This window comes from Pelmatolapia mariae, linkage group LG14, assembly GCF_036321145.2.
Source record: "Pelmatolapia mariae isolate MD_Pm_ZW linkage group LG14, Pm_UMD_F_2, whole genome shotgun sequence".
NCBI classification, from domain to species: Eukaryota; Metazoa; Chordata; class Actinopteri; order Cichliformes; family Cichlidae; genus Pelmatolapia; species Pelmatolapia mariae.
Genome location: NC_086239.1, coordinates 9322104 through 9343256, shown reverse-complemented (window position 1 = coordinate 9343256; position 21153 = coordinate 9322104). Strand labels below are relative to the sequence as shown.

Sequence of the window (21153 nt, the reverse complement as noted above, 5' to 3'; positions counted from 1 at the left end):
ACTAAACACAACTGCAGAATAAAGAAAAGTAACCAGTGAAACTTTAGTTCATTAAACGTTTTATATGAATCTTTTTATAACATTTATTGCATGCAGAGGAACGTTGCAGCTTTTTTCACAGTATTTGCACTGATCATTTGCTCCAAATTAGTATCCCTCCAATTTAACTAAATTTCTTTGAGTAAACTTGGACATTAACATGTCCTCTGTGCTTATTTTTATATCTGGGATTGTAAGAGAGGGGGTGAAGAACTGTAAGTTGGGTTGCAGTGTAGAGGAGCTAAATATTATTATTGCTGTTCCTCAAAGTGAAGATCTGTTGCCATAATGTCAAAATGGCTTAGCTCTGTGAATTATAAAAAGGTAATTATTTAGCATACACACAGATGGCAGCTGGACTGTGAGTTGTGGTTATGCTGTTGCTTTTTGGTCTAATCAGTAATCATGTTTTTAATGCAGCAAGTAGCATTTCAGTAAGTCTGTAAAATTCTGTAACCCATAATTATCACTCTGTAATAACCATGTAATACTTTCACTGAACTTGTCAATCGCTATGGGACAAAACTGGACTCATTTTTTTGCCTCTTAATTGAGAACTGATGCACACAATAAACAATAGTTGCATAATTAAGTCTGTTGTTTTGTTTTGTTTTTTGTTTTGTTTTGTTTTTTACTATATACACCTTCCTGCAACACAGGCTGTTTGTTTTCCTTTTCAGACATAATTATGATGAAGAAGCCATCATTCACAGCCTTGCTCCCAGTACTTACTACTTTATATGCATTTATTTCCTTCCACGCCCACGTCAACGTACTCTTGCCTTCCTTTGACATCGCTACATTGTGCATATTATACAGTCACAACATATGCTCATTGATCAACTATCTAAATTGCCACATTCTTATCTTAGCAGGATAAATTTCTTTGCAAAACTACTCACTTCAACCTCTACAGCAGCATTAAATTTTAAATGAAACAACTCAGATGCAGTTGAAGTGCAGACTTTCAGTGTGTTAATTAAGTGAGCTGAACAAAATGATTGCATAAAAAACACAACCCCTTCATTTCAGGGGCTCAAAAGTAATTGGACAAATTAAAGAACTGAAAATAAAATGTTCATTTCTAATACTTGGTTGAAAACACCTTGCTGGTAATGACAGCCTGAAGTCTTGAACTCATGGACATCACCAGATGCTGGGTTTCCTCCTTTTCACTGCAGTGGCCTTGATTTCATAAACTCTGGAGTTCCTTTGACTGCATGTTTTTGGTCATTGTCCATCTGTATAGTAAAACGGCACCAAATCAATTTGACTGCATTTAGCTGGATTTGAGAAGACAGTATGTCTCTGAACACCTCAGACTTCATTCGGCTGCTTTAGTCCTGTGTCACATCATCAATAAACACTAGTGTCCCAGTCCCACTGGCAGCTAATCACGACCAAGCCATCACACTGCCTCTGCCATCCTTCTGGTAGATGATAATCTTGATTTCATCTGTCCAAAGAATGTTTTTCCTAAACTGTGCTGGCTTTTCTTCGCAACTTAAGGATGGCTTGTTTTTCTGTATGGAGAGCTCCTTTGACTGCATGTTGTCTGTTCACAGTGAACTCTTCCAAATGCAAGCACCACATCTCAAATCAGCTACAGGATTTTTGTCTGCTTAACTGATAATGACATAATGAAGGAACTGCCCACACCTGCATTTGAGTCAATTGTTCAACTATTGTTCCCTTCAAAAAGAGGGTGGCTCATGTTAAGGAGCTAAACTCTTAAACCCTTCATCCAATTTGAATGTGGAAGCTGAGAGTCTGTATATTATGTCCATGTCCATTATATAACTATAATTGGCATATGTTTCAGTAAACAGGTAATAAAACAAAACTTGTGTCAGTGTCGAAAAATATATGTACCTAACAGGATGTATATGAAGAGGTGCCGAGCCTCAGCTGGGCTCAGGCACTTTGAATCATTCATAAGTCTGTGACTGTATCATTATTTCCTCTTCTTTTTTGTCATAGTTTTTTCTTTTTTTAAATGAGTACAGTCTCCCAAACAGAGGGTCATCCCTGACCTGACCAAACTGGAATCTTTGTGTGGATAAGTATTTCAGCTGTGCAAGAAACTCAGTATTGGAACATGTGGGTGACCCTAAAGACACATGAAGCTCAGTGAGCTGGGACTCATGGATCCTCCAGGCATTCTGGTTCAGCTTGGGATTCTGAGGAACCACATTGGTCTGGGTGGCGTTGAGGCTAGGGACTGCAGGTAAGAAGTAAAAGAGGGACAAGATTACAGTTTCTCAGTCCAAATAAAAGGTGAGAGTCTAGATGAGTCTAGAAGTGGCTTAGTCAGTACTTCAAATATTCTAGAAAATTATTAAATACAAGCATTGAAACATAATGCTGGAGATGCTGCTTGTTATTTAAGTCTATCTATCATCAGATGTATTTAACTATGGTAAAGCTGAAGAAGCATTTTAAATGCCTTTAAATGAAAAATGTTAAGCTTTGCCTGGCCTTTCTCATAATGATAGTCAATCTAAACTTTACTTTGCAAGTCTAAGCTGTAGGTTTATATGTAACATTTATGTCAGCTTAAAGTGTAGCTAATATAACACCTCCTGAGAGTCAGTTTAATCACCAATTTCCAGCTTATTCACTGTAGGACAGCATTTACAGTTTAATTAGAATAGCATAGAATAGAATAGAATAGAATTCAACTTTATTGTCATTGCACATGCACAGGTACAGGGCAACGAAATGCAGTTTGCATCCATCCAGAAGTGCTTTAGCCGTGATATAGATATATTACAATATATATTAGCAATAATATAGATATGTAAGTATATTACAGAAATGGGTCTATTATGATATGTTATAATGTACACGGTATGAAGTATGTTATGAATATTCTATAACTTTAAGTATGTACAGGCTGTAGTGAGTACAAGCTATGTACAGGCTATGAACAGGATATAAATATGAAATAAAAACTTTTTTAATTACAGGTTTAAGACTGCTGTTGTTGCTCTGTCTTTATCATAGGCCCTCGATTGGGCCGAGTGTGTACATTGAATACAGTACTGTAGACTGCACAACGTTCTTGCCTTCCTTTGCGACACAATTACTAATAAATAACCACATTATCCTTGTGCTTCTCATTTTTATTCATTTATTTAACATCTAATAGTAAGGATTCATTGGTTTAAAAGCTGTAAAACAACAATGTACCATTAAAAGATCCTTAAATTTACTGTCATCATTGCTTTTATGCTCTACAATTGTTGTAAAACAACTCTCCCACTGGTTGTGCCGTGAACTGCTGCAAGAATGTTTCCAGTTCATCCAGAGAGAGCTGCTCCACCAAGTTGTCCTCTGTGTTTCTTGCTCTGGCAGCGCCGCTCTGAATGGGTCTGTCATTGTTGTCCACACAGCAGTAGGCATTCCACAGGTAGTCTGGGATGTTGACACGCTTAACATTGTTTTTAACAATCCAGCTGTCTGCAGAAGGAATGGCACCGACCAGCACGTAGGCCTTAGGGCACTTCTCCAGAAAAAGCTCAGTGAGCTGAGACTCGAGGTTCCCCCAGGCATTCTGGTTCAGCTTGGGGTTCTGAGGAACCACATTGGTGAGGGTAAAAGTGGCATTGCGGCTAGGGACTTCAGGAGAGAAGGAAAAGAAGGACAAGCTTAAAGTCTCTCTGTCCAAAGAAAAGGTGAGAGCCTCGATGAGTCAAGAAGTGGGTTAGTCATTTTCATTCAGCAATTAAAATATTTTAGAAAATTATAAATTTCAAGCATGTTTAGCAGAAAACATTGAAACATAAGGCTGGAGATGCTGCTCGTTAGTTAAGTCTATCTATCCTCAGCTGTTGCAGCCAAGAACAGTTCCCCAGTCCTGTACTGCCATCTACTGTCTACCCTCCTGAAAAACACACAATCCGTCCTCGACTACCTGCATGGTGTCCATTGGGATTGAGGTGACCACGGTCAAAGCCTGAATATGTGAAGTCCTCATTCAGAGCTTGTCTCTCTCCAAGGTAGACACCAGGGTGATCCTGCCCCAGCCAGTATCCATCTTTCATCTCTCCCTGCCAAGACCGATCTACCAGCTAAGATGCATGGAAACAAGATAGCAAATAATTAATTCCTTACAATCTAAAAATGTCTAAAAGAACAGAAAATGTACATTTTATGACTCTGTATTCTCCATTCTTTCTCTCTGACATGAGAGAAGCTCGTGTGGCACAAACCTGTGGCTCCACAAACCACCTGTTCTCCCTGCCGCCTCCATTACTGGGCTGGAATTGATAGGCAGAGTAGACAGCAATGCGATGGATGGTGTCATACAGTGTGGCAAAGTGGTACCTGATGGTGCAAATATTAGCAATAGATCAGAAGTGCTACTATGATAAATAAAGAACAAAGAAAGTTTTTGTTTTAAAAGTGATAAGCAGCAGTTGGATTTTCAAAGATACCATAGAAAAGCAGTAATCTGAGTACACATTACAATGCTGTGTATGCTGATTCAGGTTTAAAGTATTCTTTCTGCCGGTTTACTACCTGTTGACAAAGCGCTGACAGAGGCGGGCAGCACCAGATGTAGACGCTCCCAACTCAGGCACCTTTTCTTTGTAAAAGTACTTCATGCATTCTGGTGCATTCTGGGGCAAAATGATAAAATACATAATAATTAATAGTAACATAAGTGAAGCTATTTGACAAGACACATATTTAATTCTTCTGATAATCTGGAATAAGAAACCAACAAACCTCAAAACGTTCCACAACATCTGCATGGACAAAACAGAGGAGCGGGAGAAGAGCACACAACGTTATGAATGTTTGCATTCTGGATCAGAAGTGTGGTGTCTGAGAGTATTGACCTGAATAAAACACAAAGCAATAACACTTTAGTCAACAAGGCGCTATGTTACAAAGTAAATGCTGTCATTTATATATAGCTCAGGCCATCATGTAGATGGTACAAATAAGCTAATTGCTGCTTTGGACCATCTGTGTTGATATTTGTGTGTTTCCACTCACCTGCTGGTGCACCTGTCTGCTGCCACAGTTCACCCTGAAGAAACTGGCTTTTATATGTGACTTCTCACCACTACCTTTCACTCTGTTTGTCCAGTTTTATCTGAGCACATGATATTTGTGTGGAATGAACCAGAATCTGCTTACCAAAGAGCGGGTGCGGCTGACTAGATGATGTAGAAAATGGTAAAATTAGCACTATTATAGTGAGAGTGTGAGTAAATCTTAGTCACTTGCTTGAGTACAAGTGAGTACAGTGTTCTGTTTAAAAAAAAAAAAAAAAAGAAAGAAAGAGTATATCAGCAGTAATATAGTATTCCAAAATATGTTTTATGCTCTAAATATATTCTGACAAAATTACATTTTGATTAGAAAACTTTTACCTCAAAGTATTTCAAAACAAACACTTCCTGTTTCTGGTTTAAAACCATGCTGTGCATTTGATTTCTTGCCTAATACTGTATGAAATGAAGAATCACAGTAAAACCAGTAAATATTTTAGCTACTGTCTGATTCCTTGGAAACAAGAACATTTCACTGCATGTCAGGCAGAAAATTGCATGTTTTTAATGATTGGTAGACGAGACACTGTTTCCCTACTAATAGGCTCATACAACATAAAACACTCTTACTTCCAATGCAGTTATTTGCACTCCAGATCACCTCCTGGAATATTACTAACATGTGGTTTTGACAGATTTACTTACACTCTCCAACAATCAGTTCTTGGTTGGGTAACACAGTGCTGTCTGTTCATGTGCTGATTTTCCCACGATTACAACATGAGCAACAGTTAAACCTCACATATGGACTCTTCACAGATATCCAATATATTTAGTTCAGCTGATTAATCTAACAACTTGTTTGCATTTTGACTTGTTCCATTTACTCAAATAGGCTAAGAGGTCATCACAGAAAGTTGATACTGTTCATCTGGAAGCAGCGCTTAGAGTGGGAGAAACATTTCATCACTAATCAAAGTGACTTCTTTGGTCTCAGCTGACTGCATGTTTTCCCAAACAAAAACTGGCATCATTTCCTAACAATGAGCCATAAACTCAGCTTCATGATCATTAATATGTAAACTGTCTTGACCACTGATTAAAGTCCATGATTACAGTTCAGAGAGTTGGGGAATAGATGCAATCAAAGTATTGTAAGCTTGTGAAAGATGGACCCTTAGGCCAGATTCTTGGTTCCAAAATGGTTGTTCCCTTTGCACATAAATGGCATCTATAGCCTCTTTTCCACTTTACCTACTTGGGTTGGCTCAACTCAAGACAACTCTACTCTAGCCAGTTTCAGTTGTTTTCCATTACAATTGATCCATTACAACCAACTCAGTTCACTGAAGTAGGTGCTAAAAAAGTAAGTGGTACCAGGTACTATCCAGAGACGAGCAGTAACACTCTTTAATTACTAATTGCTTTTTTCAAGTAACAAGTAAAGTAAGGGATTACTATTGCAAAAAAGTAATTAGATTACTATTACTTTCTCGTGAGCTCGCTGCTTTACTGAGTTACTAAACCGTGATTTTGTTTATGAGAGTGTCTCATGACAATGACATACGAGCATGCGATGTCTGTGGCAGCAACATGTGTGTAGATCAAAAATGTATAATAGGGATTAGATTAGATTAATCCCTCGGGTGGATTCCTCCAGGAAATTTGGTTTTCACAGCACCGACAGAAGTTACAGAATGTGAGCAGAAATATACCATATATACACATATATAACTACAGAGAGTTATATATTATATATTTATCCCTTTTGTATACAGAGTATACAAAAGGCATAAATAGAATAAATAGGAATACAAGGGAATTGCACATTTCAAGTATGTGAGTCTATTGCACCGTTGGATATTAACAAAAAGTATTGCACAGTGAATAGGCACTACAGCTTAGTTGTTCCCCACTCCTTTGTCCTCCTGTTTCCCCTCCCTCTCCCCTCCAGAGGGGAGTTAAACAGTTTGATGGCGTGTGGGACAAAGGAGTTTTTAAGTCTGTTGGTTCTTGACTTTGGGAGAAGCAACGTGTCACTGAACAGGCTCCTCTGGTTGTTTATGGCCATGTGCAGAGGATGCCCAGCATTGTCCATAATGTCCAGCATTTTCTTTAGTGTCCTTTTCTCTGCCACTGTCACCAGAGTGTCCAGCTTCATGCCGACCACAGAGCCAGCCTTCCTGATCAGTTTTTCCAGCCTGGATGAGTCCTTCTTTGCTGTGCTGCTCCCCCAGCGCACCACAACATAGAACAGTACTCCAGCAACCACCGACTGGTAAAACATCCTCAGGAGCTTCCTGCAGATGTTAAAAGACCTCAGCCTCCTGAGGAAATACAGTCTGCTTTGGCCTTTTTTATACAGGTGCTGAGTGTTGCATTACCAGTCTAGTTTGTTGTCCACCCACAGCCCGAGGTACTTGTACTTGTTGACCATCTCCAGCTCCTCTCCTCTATCTGAATTGGCAGTGTACCTGCTCTGGACCTTCCGAAGTCCACAACCAGTTTCACAACATTTAGATCTCATCTCTCCTAATAAAGTATGCACACAGTAATAAATATCACAAATGATAAGTACCATAATATAAATAAACAACACCACAGATCTTATAATCTGATTTCTGTCTTTTAGTTTATTAAAAAGTGAAGCACCACACACTAGTTTGTGTCATTATCCAGATGTACATAAGCATGATTACACAGTTACACAATCATACCAAAACTCTGTCCTGATAGTTTCCATTTTCTCTTTTATATCAGACATACTGAGAAAATATTCGTGATAAATAACCATGAAAACAATTTATTTATTAAGTTTAGAGGTTTTCACATCACATCATTAAAGTCATTGAGCCTATTTGACTTTAATCGTCCACTTGATGGCGCAGCAGAGCCAATGAATCATCACAATGCTTCGAACCATGAGTCGACCAGTTGGATGGTGTGGGGATTATATCATTTTTATATCATGTTTATTCTTTTATATCCTTTTTATTAAGCTTTGAGCAGTGGCAGTTGATGAAAACATTTATTCCATTTATTAAACATACAGTTTTAATAATGTTATTACACACATTGCATATGTGCTCATGAGAGAGTTAAGCACTCAGTCCTGTGAAGGTCAGAAGCTTCGTTCAGCGTGATGTCTGAACTGATATATTGTAGGAATGACTTGGAGTGCTGTGAATGAATGCACAACATGCCTACATACACACAGACATGAAGTAAAATTTCTAGGGTAAAGGTGAAACACATCTTGCTTTGTCTCTGCTTAGCAACTAGTGATGCAGATGGTGTTAAAGATAAGCATGCCATGAATAAGTCTACAGGAAACATCTGGAGAAGTCAGACAATCATATAGGGCAGAATGTTGTTGAACACGGAAACTTGTTTAGCTGTCATTAATTATATCCTGTGCATGTGATATTCTTTTTGACGCGAGAAGGGGCGTGAACCCTGACATAATAAAACCATTTGGAATTTATGCTGTGACGGAGATCTGTGTTGACCATATAGAGCTGTGTATCTTCCCACACATGTGTTTAATAAAATCATTGTTTTGATGCACTTGGACCAGTGGTCGTTTGTCTCACACCTCAATCACGAATCGGGACAATGTCACTAGTGTGCAGGCAGGAGTGGTGAAATGGAGGACCCAAAGTGCAGACTCCGGAGACAAACGTGAACTCAAACAGCTTTAATGCTGAACTCAAACAGAACAAAACTAAGGCTACGTTCACACTGCAGGCGAAAGCGCATCAAATCCGACATTTTTGACCGTATGCAACCCATATCCGATCATGGTATGACAGTGTGAATGGCACAAATCCGATATTTTCAAATCCGACCTGGGTCACTTTCGTATGTGGTACTGAATCTGATACATATCTGATGTTTTAGAAAGCGACTGCTGTTTGAATGGTCATGTCGCATTAAAGCTGTCTTTTACGTCGCTGACACAAGACAGACGCCAATTATCAGCGCCGAGAAGACATCGTGAACGCTTCCTGGCCATCCAGTGTAGATGTTAGTGAAACTGTTGGGAAGACAATGTTGGAGAAATGTGAACATTTTATTTGTACTGTATAATCTGCAGATTCTGACAGAAATCTGCAGCTATCCTTTGAAGCACCGCTCCTCTCTAAAACAGCAATAAGGATTATTATTAGGCCATATGTAAATAACACAATAACTTTAAACTTAAAGCGAAATTGGGAAACATAAAGTCCAAAAGTCTTTATATTAAGGCCATCAGTCAAACAATACTGTTTGGTCTGGATCTAAACAGAGCGCGTTGTAGTGATGGCCCGCGTGAAGCTGACGCTCCGGAGCGTGTGTCGAAAAAAACAACACACTGGTTCAGAAGCACTGTGTCGAGGCTTGCTTCGTTTGGCAAAAGTCACGTGACCAGTGACGTCCGAAGCTTCATTACGCACGTAACTGCTTCGGTACCTGATTCAAATGGATATAAGGAAGTGAATCGTTCACGGGATTTGTGGAGTGTGTTGACAGATAGCGAAGTACCTGGAGGCAGGACCTCACAGCAGAGGCATGCGCCATAATGTGTTGTATGTTATTATATGTATTTTGAATCTACTTTATTTACCAACATCAAGAAGTGACAGGCAAAGTAATACCACACCATGGTGCATGTTTACATAAGAACGGTTTATTGATCAAATCTATCCATTAGACTAATGATGGCCCGCTTGAAGCTGGCGCTCCGGTGTGTACCCAAAAAACAACACACTGCTGAAGCACTGTGTCGTTTGGCCAGATTCACGTGATCAGTGATGTCCGAAGCTTCATTTAGAACACAAGTGATTCAGTGGTTTATAAGTGAATCATTCGTGGGATTTTGAGTTGATGTTGCTCAATTTATTTTATCTGCAGAAGTGAAAAACTTGAAATGTCCAAAATCATCTTTTCATAATGTAAATATCATTACAGCATATGACTTTAGAAATACTTGTTAACCATGTTAATTAAAGCTAATAAAGACCAAAAATTTATTTGACACTATACGTAAATTACATTGCTACACGTTTTAGAAAATCATTTTGTTTATTGTTTTTAGGTGATAGTCTGCAGGACCCATAAGACCGCATACCTGCATATCTACCAACTTGCAGTGTAGTTTCTGCACTCCACAGCCTCTTCCGTTCCATGCGAGAGGATTTTCTCTTGGGCAGGAGAAATTATTTCTAAGAAAAGAAACAGACTCGGCCAGCGCACAGTAAAACTAATCCTCTTTTTAAATGAAAATAACAAAAGGGCTACCTTACATAGATCATGTTTTTACTTTGCAAGTTCACGGTTAGGGGTGGGTTTTGATTATCGCTTTTCTGATTACAATCCATTCTAAATTTAAAAAAGTGATATCGATTCATTAAAATCCTGAGTCGATTTGTAAATGAAACGTTATTTTGCCTGAAACACCAGCATCTCAGGTTAAACCTCACAAAATTTCGTCAAACACCAAACAGCTAAAACATACAAATGTAAACACAGAGCGCGGACCCGACGCGTCAGAATTAAATTTTGATGTGTTGGCGGGTTCGCGCTGTGTTTACCTTTTTTTTCCGCTGGCTTCTGCAGCTGCAGGTTTCATGACTCTCTGTTTACATCTCTAATTAAGTCTCACAAGTGTCAGCTTTCTTTTAATAGATACAAAAATATGGATATATACTGCTAAATGATCAGAATTGTAATATTTCTGACTGTCTGAGGCAAAACTTTCCAGATTCCAATCAAATTGAATCGGATCCTGTATCGAATCAAAATGATTCTACAAATCAGTGACGATACCCAGCCGTACTCAGCCCCCTAAGCTTTTTCCCTTTCCAGTACACAATCAATCCTACCCCTAGGTCAAAAATATGTATAGGACAATTGGCATAATCTAATAGTTTGTATAAACATACCTGTCCAGCTGTCCAGTGATTAAATGCACAAGTAGATGGAGGCAGGACTTCACAGCAGGAGCATACTCCATAATGTGCTGTACATTATCATATGTATATTATATATATTGCTCACGTATTGTATTTACCAACATCAAGGAGTCATAAGCAAAGAAAGGCCACACCATGGTGCATGTTTACATAAGGAAAGTTTATTGATCAAAATGTATTAAGCAAATGAGCATTACAATTTTTTCAGCCCCCCAATCGAGGAAAAAAAATTACATGTTCAAAGCAACGCAACGGTGGCCCAATATCAGAGAGAACTTCACTCTGCAGTGAGCAGTGATAATTAAGCAGTCCGTTTTATTTTGCAGATTCAAGCTGCTCTTCATAATTTTCGCCACCAGATGTCACCGGAGAGGACTGTGTTGAAAAGCTTCGAGTAATGAACCGTTTTTCAATACAAGCTTCAGTGCTTCAGAAAGCTTCATTTGGCCATCACTAGCGCGTTGTGTGTGACATCTTCTTTTGCGCATGGGGGCCACTTTGAGGCTTCACACTAGAGCGCGTTTGCTGTCACATTTTATTTGTAGTGTGAACAAGCAGACAAAAAAGTCGGATTTGATGCGCTTCCGCAGTCTAAGAACACAAATAATTTACACAGGCAGACAGAACACACAGCATATATGATGGCAGATCACAACACAGACACAGAGAAACACAGGGCTTAAATACACAGAGGAGCAATCAGGGAATGGGAAACAGGAGGGAAACACAGCTGGGGCAAATCAGGCCTAACGAGACAGGGGAAGCAAAACCAGACACATTAACATAAGACATGGACCTTCAAAGTAAAACAGGAAACACGGAGATGCAGACTTGACACGGGGATACAGCAGACAGGGGAGACAGCAACTATGGATCACAGACAGAAAACCAGAACACAAAAACTAACAAAACCCACACAGAGAACCTAAACTAAGAATAATCCTATGACCTATAAGGCAAAGCTAGAATATAATGAAATAAACAAAATCAAAGAACCAAAAACACAGAACACTGGGTCGACGACCCAGGCATCCTAACACTTGTACCCAGAATGGTGCACACAGGCTACAGAGGTTAAACACAACTAACACACTGTTTTCATCATTAACATACTACCACTCAAAATTGAAAACACATGTTGCAACCTCTTCTTCTGCTTTTTGCTACACTGAATACAGCTTCATCCATGAAGATGTAAACATGAGGCCTAACCATTGAGTCAAGCTCAAAGATTCTCTTTACACAATAAACTAATTTTAGTTCTGTAAATGAAATAGTATAATGTATACATGTGCTACACTGTAAAATGTAATATTGTGTTTAATTAAAAATATTAAATAGGCTGAACTCAATTTTTATCAATTTGCTATTAGAACTCAATTTAAATAACTTACCAGTACTTTTTATGCAAAAACGCTGATAAACTCGATTAATTTGAGTTGTCCTAACTTAGAAAAACTAAGTAAGCTGGAAGTTTTGCTTCTCTGGGCGGAAGGATGAAAGATGTGTTTTGAAAATGCCACGTGACTACCGTCCTCCTCACTCGCGGATCAGTCCGCATGTTCACGGTGCATTTGTTATGGAATATGTTGAGCAAACCCAGAGAAGCGTCAGCTCAAGAGACTATTGTTGTCATTACTGTGGATCTTTACCTGATACACTGACTTGGTGAGTAAATGTTTACTCTTATTCAAACTGATTTTGTGGCTTCTCTTAGTTTAGCACCAGGTTTAAAATCTTGCTAGCTAGTTAGTGTTCGCCTAGCATTGCTGCTGCCGCTGGGCTCATGTTACTTAAAAATTAACACCACAGCCTTAAAAACCTTACATAAAACTATGTCGGTGAAATTTTCTGTTGATCGTTTGAAATAAATAAGTGAGATAAGAGCCCAGACAAAATTCTTTGGGAGGTGCAGCCGTTAGGGGTGGGATAGGTGTGGGGGGTGGATAACAGAGCTCTCCGAAAACGTGGAAGCACTTTTGCAAATATATGATATTTTGATAAATTAAGTAGATATTTGAGCATTACACAGCTACATTCTCCCCTGAAAATATCTTAAAAGGTTATTTTGTGATCCAGAAAGGGTAGTCTGGGGAAAAGCAGAATCGCATTTGTCGGCCACGGTTGTCGGAGCCTGTGCGTACTTAAGCGCGGCAATGGCGGAGGAGCGCGGCTGAAAAACTTATTACTTTTTCTGGGTCACAAAATAAACTTTTAAGATATTTTCAGGCGAGAATGTAGCTGTGTAAATTTCAAATATCTGCTCGATATATCAAGACATCACATATTTGCAAAAATGCTCCGACGTTTTCGGAGACGTCCATTTTTTTATGCTTTGTGGCAGCTTTAGAACATCTGTGGCATCTATTAATGCCAAATCTAGCCTTTATTTAACAAAATAAGCAAACTCTATGTTACAGTGATTGCACAGCCATTAAGGATCAAATCAGTTTCTGAAATATGTTCTGTTTTTTTCTCCCTCTGCTTGCTTCTTACTGTCTTTGAGGCTCGGGACCAGCACTCCTGTTGTTGGACAGAAAGACATCAACTCAGTGGTAAGTATTTTGGTTTTCCAATATATTAGCAACTGTCAGTGACATTTATATTAATCAGGCTGAACTTTAATCATACTTTAGATCAGCCTGTTTTACTTATTGTTTTGTTTGTGCTTTGGTTTGGGGAAGTTGTTTCTTTACTGATCTTTTCCTGTCTTCTGTTATTAGACTTGAGATATGACTGCACTATGCTGTTGCTGTGACTCCAGTTAATTCTACAAGACATGCTGTGTAAGTAAACAAACAACAACAGTTTGGTCTGCATTTCTTCAAACTTAGTTTAGAGGGTCTACACTGTATATAGTGAAGTCTGCAAGTTTTCGAACAGCAAAATTTGTTTTGTGCCCAAATCATTTTGCACATCATTAGAATGAAAGTTATTGCCCATGTTTGCATAGCCCTTTTTAAAATGATGCTTTCATGACATTATTGTATGTTGGGTGGTGGTCAGGGCTATCCAGACTGACAATTGGGACATTGAATGTCACCTCTCCGGTGGGGAGGGAGCCTGAGATTGTCTAAATTGGAGTCTGTTTTATACCAAATGCAGAAAAAAATGTTTTAAGAAAGCAATTAAGTTCATGTTCCAAAAATATGATTGTTTGCTTGCAGGACAACAGGAGAGATGAGTCCTCCGTCACAGATGGTGTGGTCAGTGAAGATGGTCGCCTGCAGGTTCAAGCTCATTGCATCTCCAACCCACATCCACTGCCACTGTACTTAAGGGAAGTTAAAGACTTTCTTCTGCACTTACATTTGGATCACCTCGATCCATGATAGTCATTCAGGCAGTAATGCCTGGACTGGAAACAAGCCATCCTTAAAATATTACAACATTCCAGCTCATGTGTTGGAATGAAAAACAAATGTGTTGTTTAAATTAGAGACTGCACTTGTGACAGAACAACAAATATTTTATTTTGATTATATAAGTAATGTAAGTACAAAACAAGCTTGTGGTAGGCCTAAACTTATTTTCAGAATAATTACATCTGAGACTTTGTTTCATTGTAAGATTATAACAGTGATGGCAATATAATTGTTTGTTGTTCAGCAGAACAGTTTCCAGTATGTTGGCTGTTGTACTTTGTTGTGTTTGAAAATAAAAGTTGGGCTCATTTTAACATCATTACAAAAATTGTTGTTAATTATTTTTAATCATATTCAGGTTACCACAAATTGTTTTTCATTTAGTTGAACTTGAAATGTTTGTCAGTAGGTAAACAATTAGTATTGTCAGAAAGTCAGAAATATCAAGTTATTCTTAATACTGCAGACTTGCAATGTATAAGTTGTCCTAAAAGTCATCTTAAGTAAGCTTTACTTAGTTTTTTTGAGGCAACGAGTTTCCATAATTTTTTTGAGTTCTGGGAACTAACAAGGCTGTACAGTGTACTCAAAATGAGTAAGTTGCCCTAACTTGGTCATCTTACGTAAACTTGATCCAATTTTTTTGAGTTCTGGGAACAAATGAGCTTGTACAGAGTACTCAAAATAAATAAGTTGTCCTAACTTAGTCATTTTTAGCTAAGCTTTACTCAATTTTTTTGAGGCAACGAGTTTCCATAATTTTTTTGAGTTCTGGGAACTAATTAGATTTTACAGTGTATGTATACAAGTATACTTATAACTAAATGGTATTTTAGTTACAAGTATAGCAGCATCCCATATCATTTGGGACAATGTGAGCTTTCACTGAGGTCCAAGAATATGCATTTGTTTTCACAATGAGCAGCATTTGATCAATGTGTTTCTTCCACCGTACTCTCCCTTTTTGAACCCTATTGAGGAGTTTTTCTCAGCATGGAGATGGAAAGTATACGACCGAAACCCTTACACACAGGAAAATCTACTTCAAGCATTGAATGGAGCTTGTGGTGAGATAGGAGTGGAATCTTGAGAGCTGGATTCGGCATGCAAAAGGATTCTTTCCTCGTTGCCTTGCAAGGGAGCCCATAGCATGTAATGTGGATGAAGTCCTGTGGCCTGACCCAGCACAGAGGCGTAATGCTGAGACAGGATAAATTATCTGAATATGCTGTAAAAATATATAATTTTGTAATGTACACAACTTTCTTTACTGCAGTTCTTTTTTTTGTTAAAATGCGAGAATAAATGAATGAATAGATAAATATTATTTTCTAGCTATCTCACAGTGTTTTGTATTTATTTTTGTAGTGTGTAATCGTTGCTAAGTTGTGTTTGCACTTTGGCTGGTTTTGTGTGGCTTTTGACAGTAGTGGTTGATTTTGAGTAAAGTTCAAATAGTTTTGGGTCAAATGTTTGGTTTTGCAAGACAAATTAAAGGTTATGTCACAGTTTGCCGAGGCAAACTGCGTGGAGTGTGAGGAGTGGACCCAGGTGCAGACATTCTCAAACTCAGAACTTAACTGATGGTGAACCGTTTATTAAAGCAGACAGAATAGTACCAAAATAAAAGGGTGAAAACAATGCAAACTAAGCAATAACCTAAACTGGGTAAACTAGAAAGGAAACACGAACTATGAAAACCCTGGCAAACAGAAAAACAAACAAGCTCTAAACATGGCAATGATGAGGATATATGAAAACCTGAACGCAGGACATGGCATGGGAACAACACAGACGATCCAACAAGGACTGAATGAAAAGGCACAGACTAAATACACACAGGAGGCTAATGAGAGAAGTGGGAACACATGGGGAACAGCTGACACACATGAACATAACGACCTCACAGTGGAAGAGTAAAACTTAACACGATGAACACAGAAACACAAGATCTCTTCAAAATAAAACAGGAAACATGAGACGCAGACATGACAACCAGAACTTGACAACGTAAGACACAGACATGAAACGCATGAAGGGCAGGGGAGACTTAACAGGGGTTGGAAGACACAAGGGGAATCTAATAACAAAGAACTAGAAAAACTAATTTGCTTAATCATATAAACATCCAAATAAACTAAACTCAAAACACTGGGTCATAAGACCCAGGATCGTGACAGGTTATGTGAGTGTAGCTTGAATTTTACACTTTGTGTTCAGTGTTTTGACACAAAGAGATGAGATTTTAGGAAATGTGTTTTAGCAATTCAGAAAAACTGTAATGACAAGTACATTCCTGTCAGGTGAGTTCCTGTGTTCAGACTCTCACTGGACCTGAGTCATCACCTGTTACACCTGTGTGTTGCCTTCCTTGATGACTCTCACATGTGTTGCGGGAAGGCCTCTGTATCCCATTTCACACAATAAAGATCTGCCAGGCATTTCAGAAAAGCTTACTGTCATCGGAGCAACTTTTTTGTTCATTTGTCACACACGATTTTTAGAAGATTTGATGGTTTAAATAGCCATTTTTTAAAAGTGTTGTTTATTCACAAAATTGGCCCCATAACCATCCATTTGTGTCACAGTGCAATCATGGTTGCAATGCACCAGCGATCATCATTGACAGGTTGCTCAGGTCTTAAAAGAGAATTAAGTTGTATTTTTTAATATATTTTTTTTGCTCTTATTTATGAAGTACCTGTTATCCAGTACTTTAAGATAAAAAATTACTTTATTTATTAATTTTAGGGTTTGTTTCATTTTTTGCACTACATTAGACAACATCAAAATAGCGTTGTCAAAAATGACAATAGCGTTGGCATTTTTGTTATTTGTGTTTTGTAATCTTTATAAAAAACCTAGAAAAAACATCTCTTTATCTTTTGTATATCGCGAGGCGCTGTAGACATCCAAGTTTGAAATAGTGTAGATTTTTCAAAACAATACCATGATTGCATCTACTGAAACTCTCTGTGAAGCTTAAATCTCAGTGACCTTTACTTCAAGGTCAGAGGTCAACTTTTCTGAAAATCAGAGGAGTTTCACATTTATAACACAGGTATGTCTACTAGGAGGCTGAATGGTAGCACTATATATTTATAAACAATCAAAGACAACAATTATTACACAATTTATTTCCAATTTGTATCGAATTTATTTCTGTAAACATGGTCTTAGGTCTGATTGAAGGACTGATGTAAGGTGTCCACTGCTCGGCTTTGAATATTGGTAGGCTTTCTCTTTTTCTTTTTTTTTAATTTTCACAAGAATTGCTAGTTCCCCTGGAGTTTTGGCCACCCCAACAATCAGACAATTCCCTATGAGCAAGCATTTAGCGACAGTGGGAAGGAAAAACTCCCTTTAAAAAGGAAGAAACCTTCGACAGAACCAGGCTCAGGAAGGGACAGTCATCTGCCGCGACTGGTTGGGGTGGGGGGAGTGAAAATTTAAAAAAAGAAAAAGCCAAAGTGGTCATTATTGGAGCAGCTTAATTAATTTTTCCAGTGTAATTTGCTGTTAATATCCTTTTCCAACCCCAGTTTGTGTCTTTATCACTTTTGTCCAGGGTGGAAGATGCCATGCTGGAGATTGAGTCTGTATGGTTTTTCAATGTCGATACATGGGAACCTGTTAGAGAGGCCAGGGCTGAAAAAGAGATGCCGGAGAACCTCCGAGGGTGTTATCCGCTGGTGTGCATCCATCTTTTGTGAAATAGTCTTCAGTGTACACGCCAGAGTCTAGAACATGATCTGGTGGCTGACCCTGAGTCTCTATGATGAATTTCAAAACATCATAATATTTATTTCCAGGGTAGAGTGGCACCCCTGTAACAAGCTCCACAGCCACCAGCCCCAGAGACCACATGTCACTTGCTTCGTTATAAGGAAGGCCAAGCATAACCTCAGGTGCACTATAACCAACTGTTCAACAACAAGTTCCTGAAGTAACCAAATGGAATTTAACCAGTGACCTCTCACTTTGCAGGCGAATGTGTAAACCAGCGATGCCTGGAAAACACTAAAACTGTGCCAAAATGTCATTTTACATTCAAAATGACGGACTTCCAGACTTCCTCTTTGGATTGGGTTGACTGAATCTGTGTGTAACAAATGTCATACACGTATTTCAAGCTGTAAATAAGCTGTTAGAAGTTCATTAAAGTTTCTTAAGTGGTGCTGTAGATCCATTTCCACAGTGCCAGTGACTTAAAAAAAACATTTTACATTTTACAGTACATTTTGACCTGATGTGAAGAATGCAAAAAATTGCATTAGTTTGGAAGCATGTTTGGTATATGATATATTTGCCTGACTAATAATAATTTGTTGTTGTTGTTGTTGTTGTTGCTGTTGCTGTTGTTGTTGTTGAATGTGGCCTTTCCCCTGTGAGTGTCCAGCTCCCAGCTAAAATGTGGATTTTGTGCCACCTGGCGGTCAGGATTTATAAGGTCAGTGCTTTATCATACCTTAAACTGTGCAGGGTAAAGGCATCAGTTGCTGGTAAAAGCACAGGTGTATTACAGCTTTTCTGAACTGTTAAAACACTAAACCACATTGTAAAAACTAAACTGTCAACTATGAAAACTCTTTCATCAAATCAATCTCACAGTTGCCAAAATCTTAAACACTATTCATCTGGTTAGGACACCATTTGCAAATCTCAGTCTCCCATTTACCAAAACTCTAAACACAAAACACACTTAGCAGTGTGGTGCACTTGTTGTCGTGTGAAGGCTGTGTGCAGTGGTGACCTAACCCTAACCCTTTTGGTGAAATTTTGGTGAAATAGAGGACCCAAAGTGCAGACTCCGGAGACAAACGTGAACTCAAACAGCTTTAACGCTGAACTCAAACAGAACAAAACTAAGAATCCAAATAACTTACACTGACAGACAGAACACACAGCAGATATGACGGTAGATCACAACACAGAGACAGAGAAGCTTCAGTTCATCACAAGGCTTCATCTCACCATCACTAGGGACAGCACAGTTCCCTGTGGTGCTCCTGTGCTGCTGACCACAGTGTCAGACGTGATGTCCTTCAGCCTGACGTACTGTGGTCTGTCAGTGAGGTAGTTTGAGATCCAAGCGACCAGGCAGGGGTCCACCTGCCCTGTGCAGGTGGAGTGCAGGAGACATTTCTTCATGTCAAAGACTGTTGCAAATAATTTACATTTTTGCTTGATGCAATGTGCATAAAGTTAAAAGATTACAACTAATAAAAGAAGTTTTAAAAAGAGACTTTTTCCATTTGATTCCATTTTATATGATGGATTATGCAGAAAAAATAGAATTGGGCTGAAAGGTCTATTGCTTTATTACGTATTCAGGTTGTGTATCATGTTTTTAAATAGTAACTAAGTAATAAAATCACCAATTACTTTTGAAAATAAGTAATGAGTGAAGTAACAGGATTACTTTCTTGGAGAAGCAATCAGTAATTAGTAACTAATTACTATTTTCAAGTAACTTGACCAACACTAGTACTATCACCTAATGGAAAACCCTAAAAAACCATGTCAAGCCGTGCCGAGCTGACGTGAGTAGGGAGAGTAGGTACTAAAGGAAAAAAGCTGACCACTGCCCAGTAGATGTACATGCCTGAGAAGGTAGCTCTTTGGCGTTGTCTTTCATTGGTTTTTTGTTTTTCCCCAGTGATCACTGAAGTGCTTTCAGCACTTGATACAATATTGCTCTGTTTGTCCCTAAGGGACCTGATCCTTGGGTGGACCAACATTTGGTTTAGCATGTTTTGGAGTAAGAGAGAAAAATTGTGTCCCTGCTGTTCCTATACTCGTTACACATTAAGGATCACCAGTGTTTTTCATTTAGGCAGCGACTGTCCTTCTTCTCTCACCAGGAGAATTCTTTAGGCATCTTCCCACCTTTGATAAATGCCCAGCTGGGATAACCACATTTATTCAGGGATTCTTTAATATGATGTTCTTCTGCTTCTCTGCCTGCTGTCTATGTGTTCACTCTGTGTTGCAGTGACCCGATGCCACCTAATTTGCGCTCCAATGGATGATTAGAGTTAAATGTACAACAGTTAACCTTAAATACATTGGTTTATAGTACACTTCAACTGTGATTGCAGCCATTTCCCATTTCTGTGAAAAGTATGCATGGCCATTGATCAGTAGCCATGAACTTGCATGAATTTGCACGTTAATGATGATGAAAGTGAGCTGGTGACTCAGTGATAGGCAATGGTTTACAAGGCTTTCACTGTCTTACAATGCTGTGATTGCAGCCATTCCCCAGCTCTCTGTGAAGAGTACTCATGACCAGTGGTCATGACAATTTGCATATCACAAGATAAATGTGTTTGTCGGTGGTGCTAGTTTCTGTGATTATGCAAATGCACTGTTTATAAGATTAGTGAAACCTGCAGCCAGCTGAGACTGAAGAAGTCACTTGGAGGAGTGATAAAAATGTTTCTCCCACTGAAAATGCAGGAACAGAAGAACAGGATCAACTTTCTGTGATTTCCTTACCCGGATGATTGAGCATGCATCAACACTTTCAATACTAATATAATTTCCCTTGTTATAAATATGTATATTTTATATTCCACTCATCTTTGCACAATTGTTGTTATTCAGTTAAAACAATTGGAGGTTTTTTGAGCATGAACCGCCTTTTTAAAGTCATGCCACATAATCTCAATCAGGTTCAGGTCAGGACTTTGACTAGGCCACTCCAGTCTTCATTTTGTTTTCCTTAAGCCATTCAGAGGTGGACTTGCTGGTGTTTTTGGCATCATTGTCCTGCTGCAGAACCCT

General features: G+C 38.7%; 1 protein-coding gene across 1 annotated transcript; it reads right to left on the bottom strand.

Annotated features, from left to right (window-relative positions):
- Nucleotides 1-3268: 3268 nt before the first annotated feature.
- On the bottom strand, nucleotides 3269-7572 carry si:dkey-243k1.3 (endonuclease domain-containing 1 protein-like). The gene is made up of 7 exons (XM_063494091.1): nucleotides 7430-7572; nucleotides 5191-5210; nucleotides 4774-4793; nucleotides 4564-4664; nucleotides 4254-4368; nucleotides 3956-4112; nucleotides 3269-3660 (listed from the first exon to the last, which is right to left on the bottom strand). The coding sequence occupies exons 1-7, from the start codon at nucleotides 7570-7572 to the stop codon at nucleotides 3269-3271; spliced, it is 948 nt and encodes a 315-aa protein (XP_063350161.1).
- Between the last annotated feature and the right edge of the window lie 13581 nt (nucleotides 7573-21153).

What these genes read in the sequence shown, in the direction of transcription:
- si:dkey-243k1.3 (XM_063494091.1), bottom strand. Translation starts at nt 7,572, where the DNA reads ATGAGATCTAAATGTTGTGAAACTGGTTGTGGACTTCGGAAGGTCCAG. An exon ending in TGTCAGCGCTTTGTCAACAG is followed by an intron (nt 4,369 to 4,563) that starts GTAGTAAACCGG and finishes TTGCACCATCAG; the next exon opens with GTACCACTTTGCCACACTGT. An exon ending in GGTGGTTTGTGGAGCCACAG is followed by an intron (nt 4,113 to 4,253) that starts GTTTGTGCCACA and finishes CATGCATCTTAG; the next exon opens with CTGGTAGATCGGTCTTGGCA.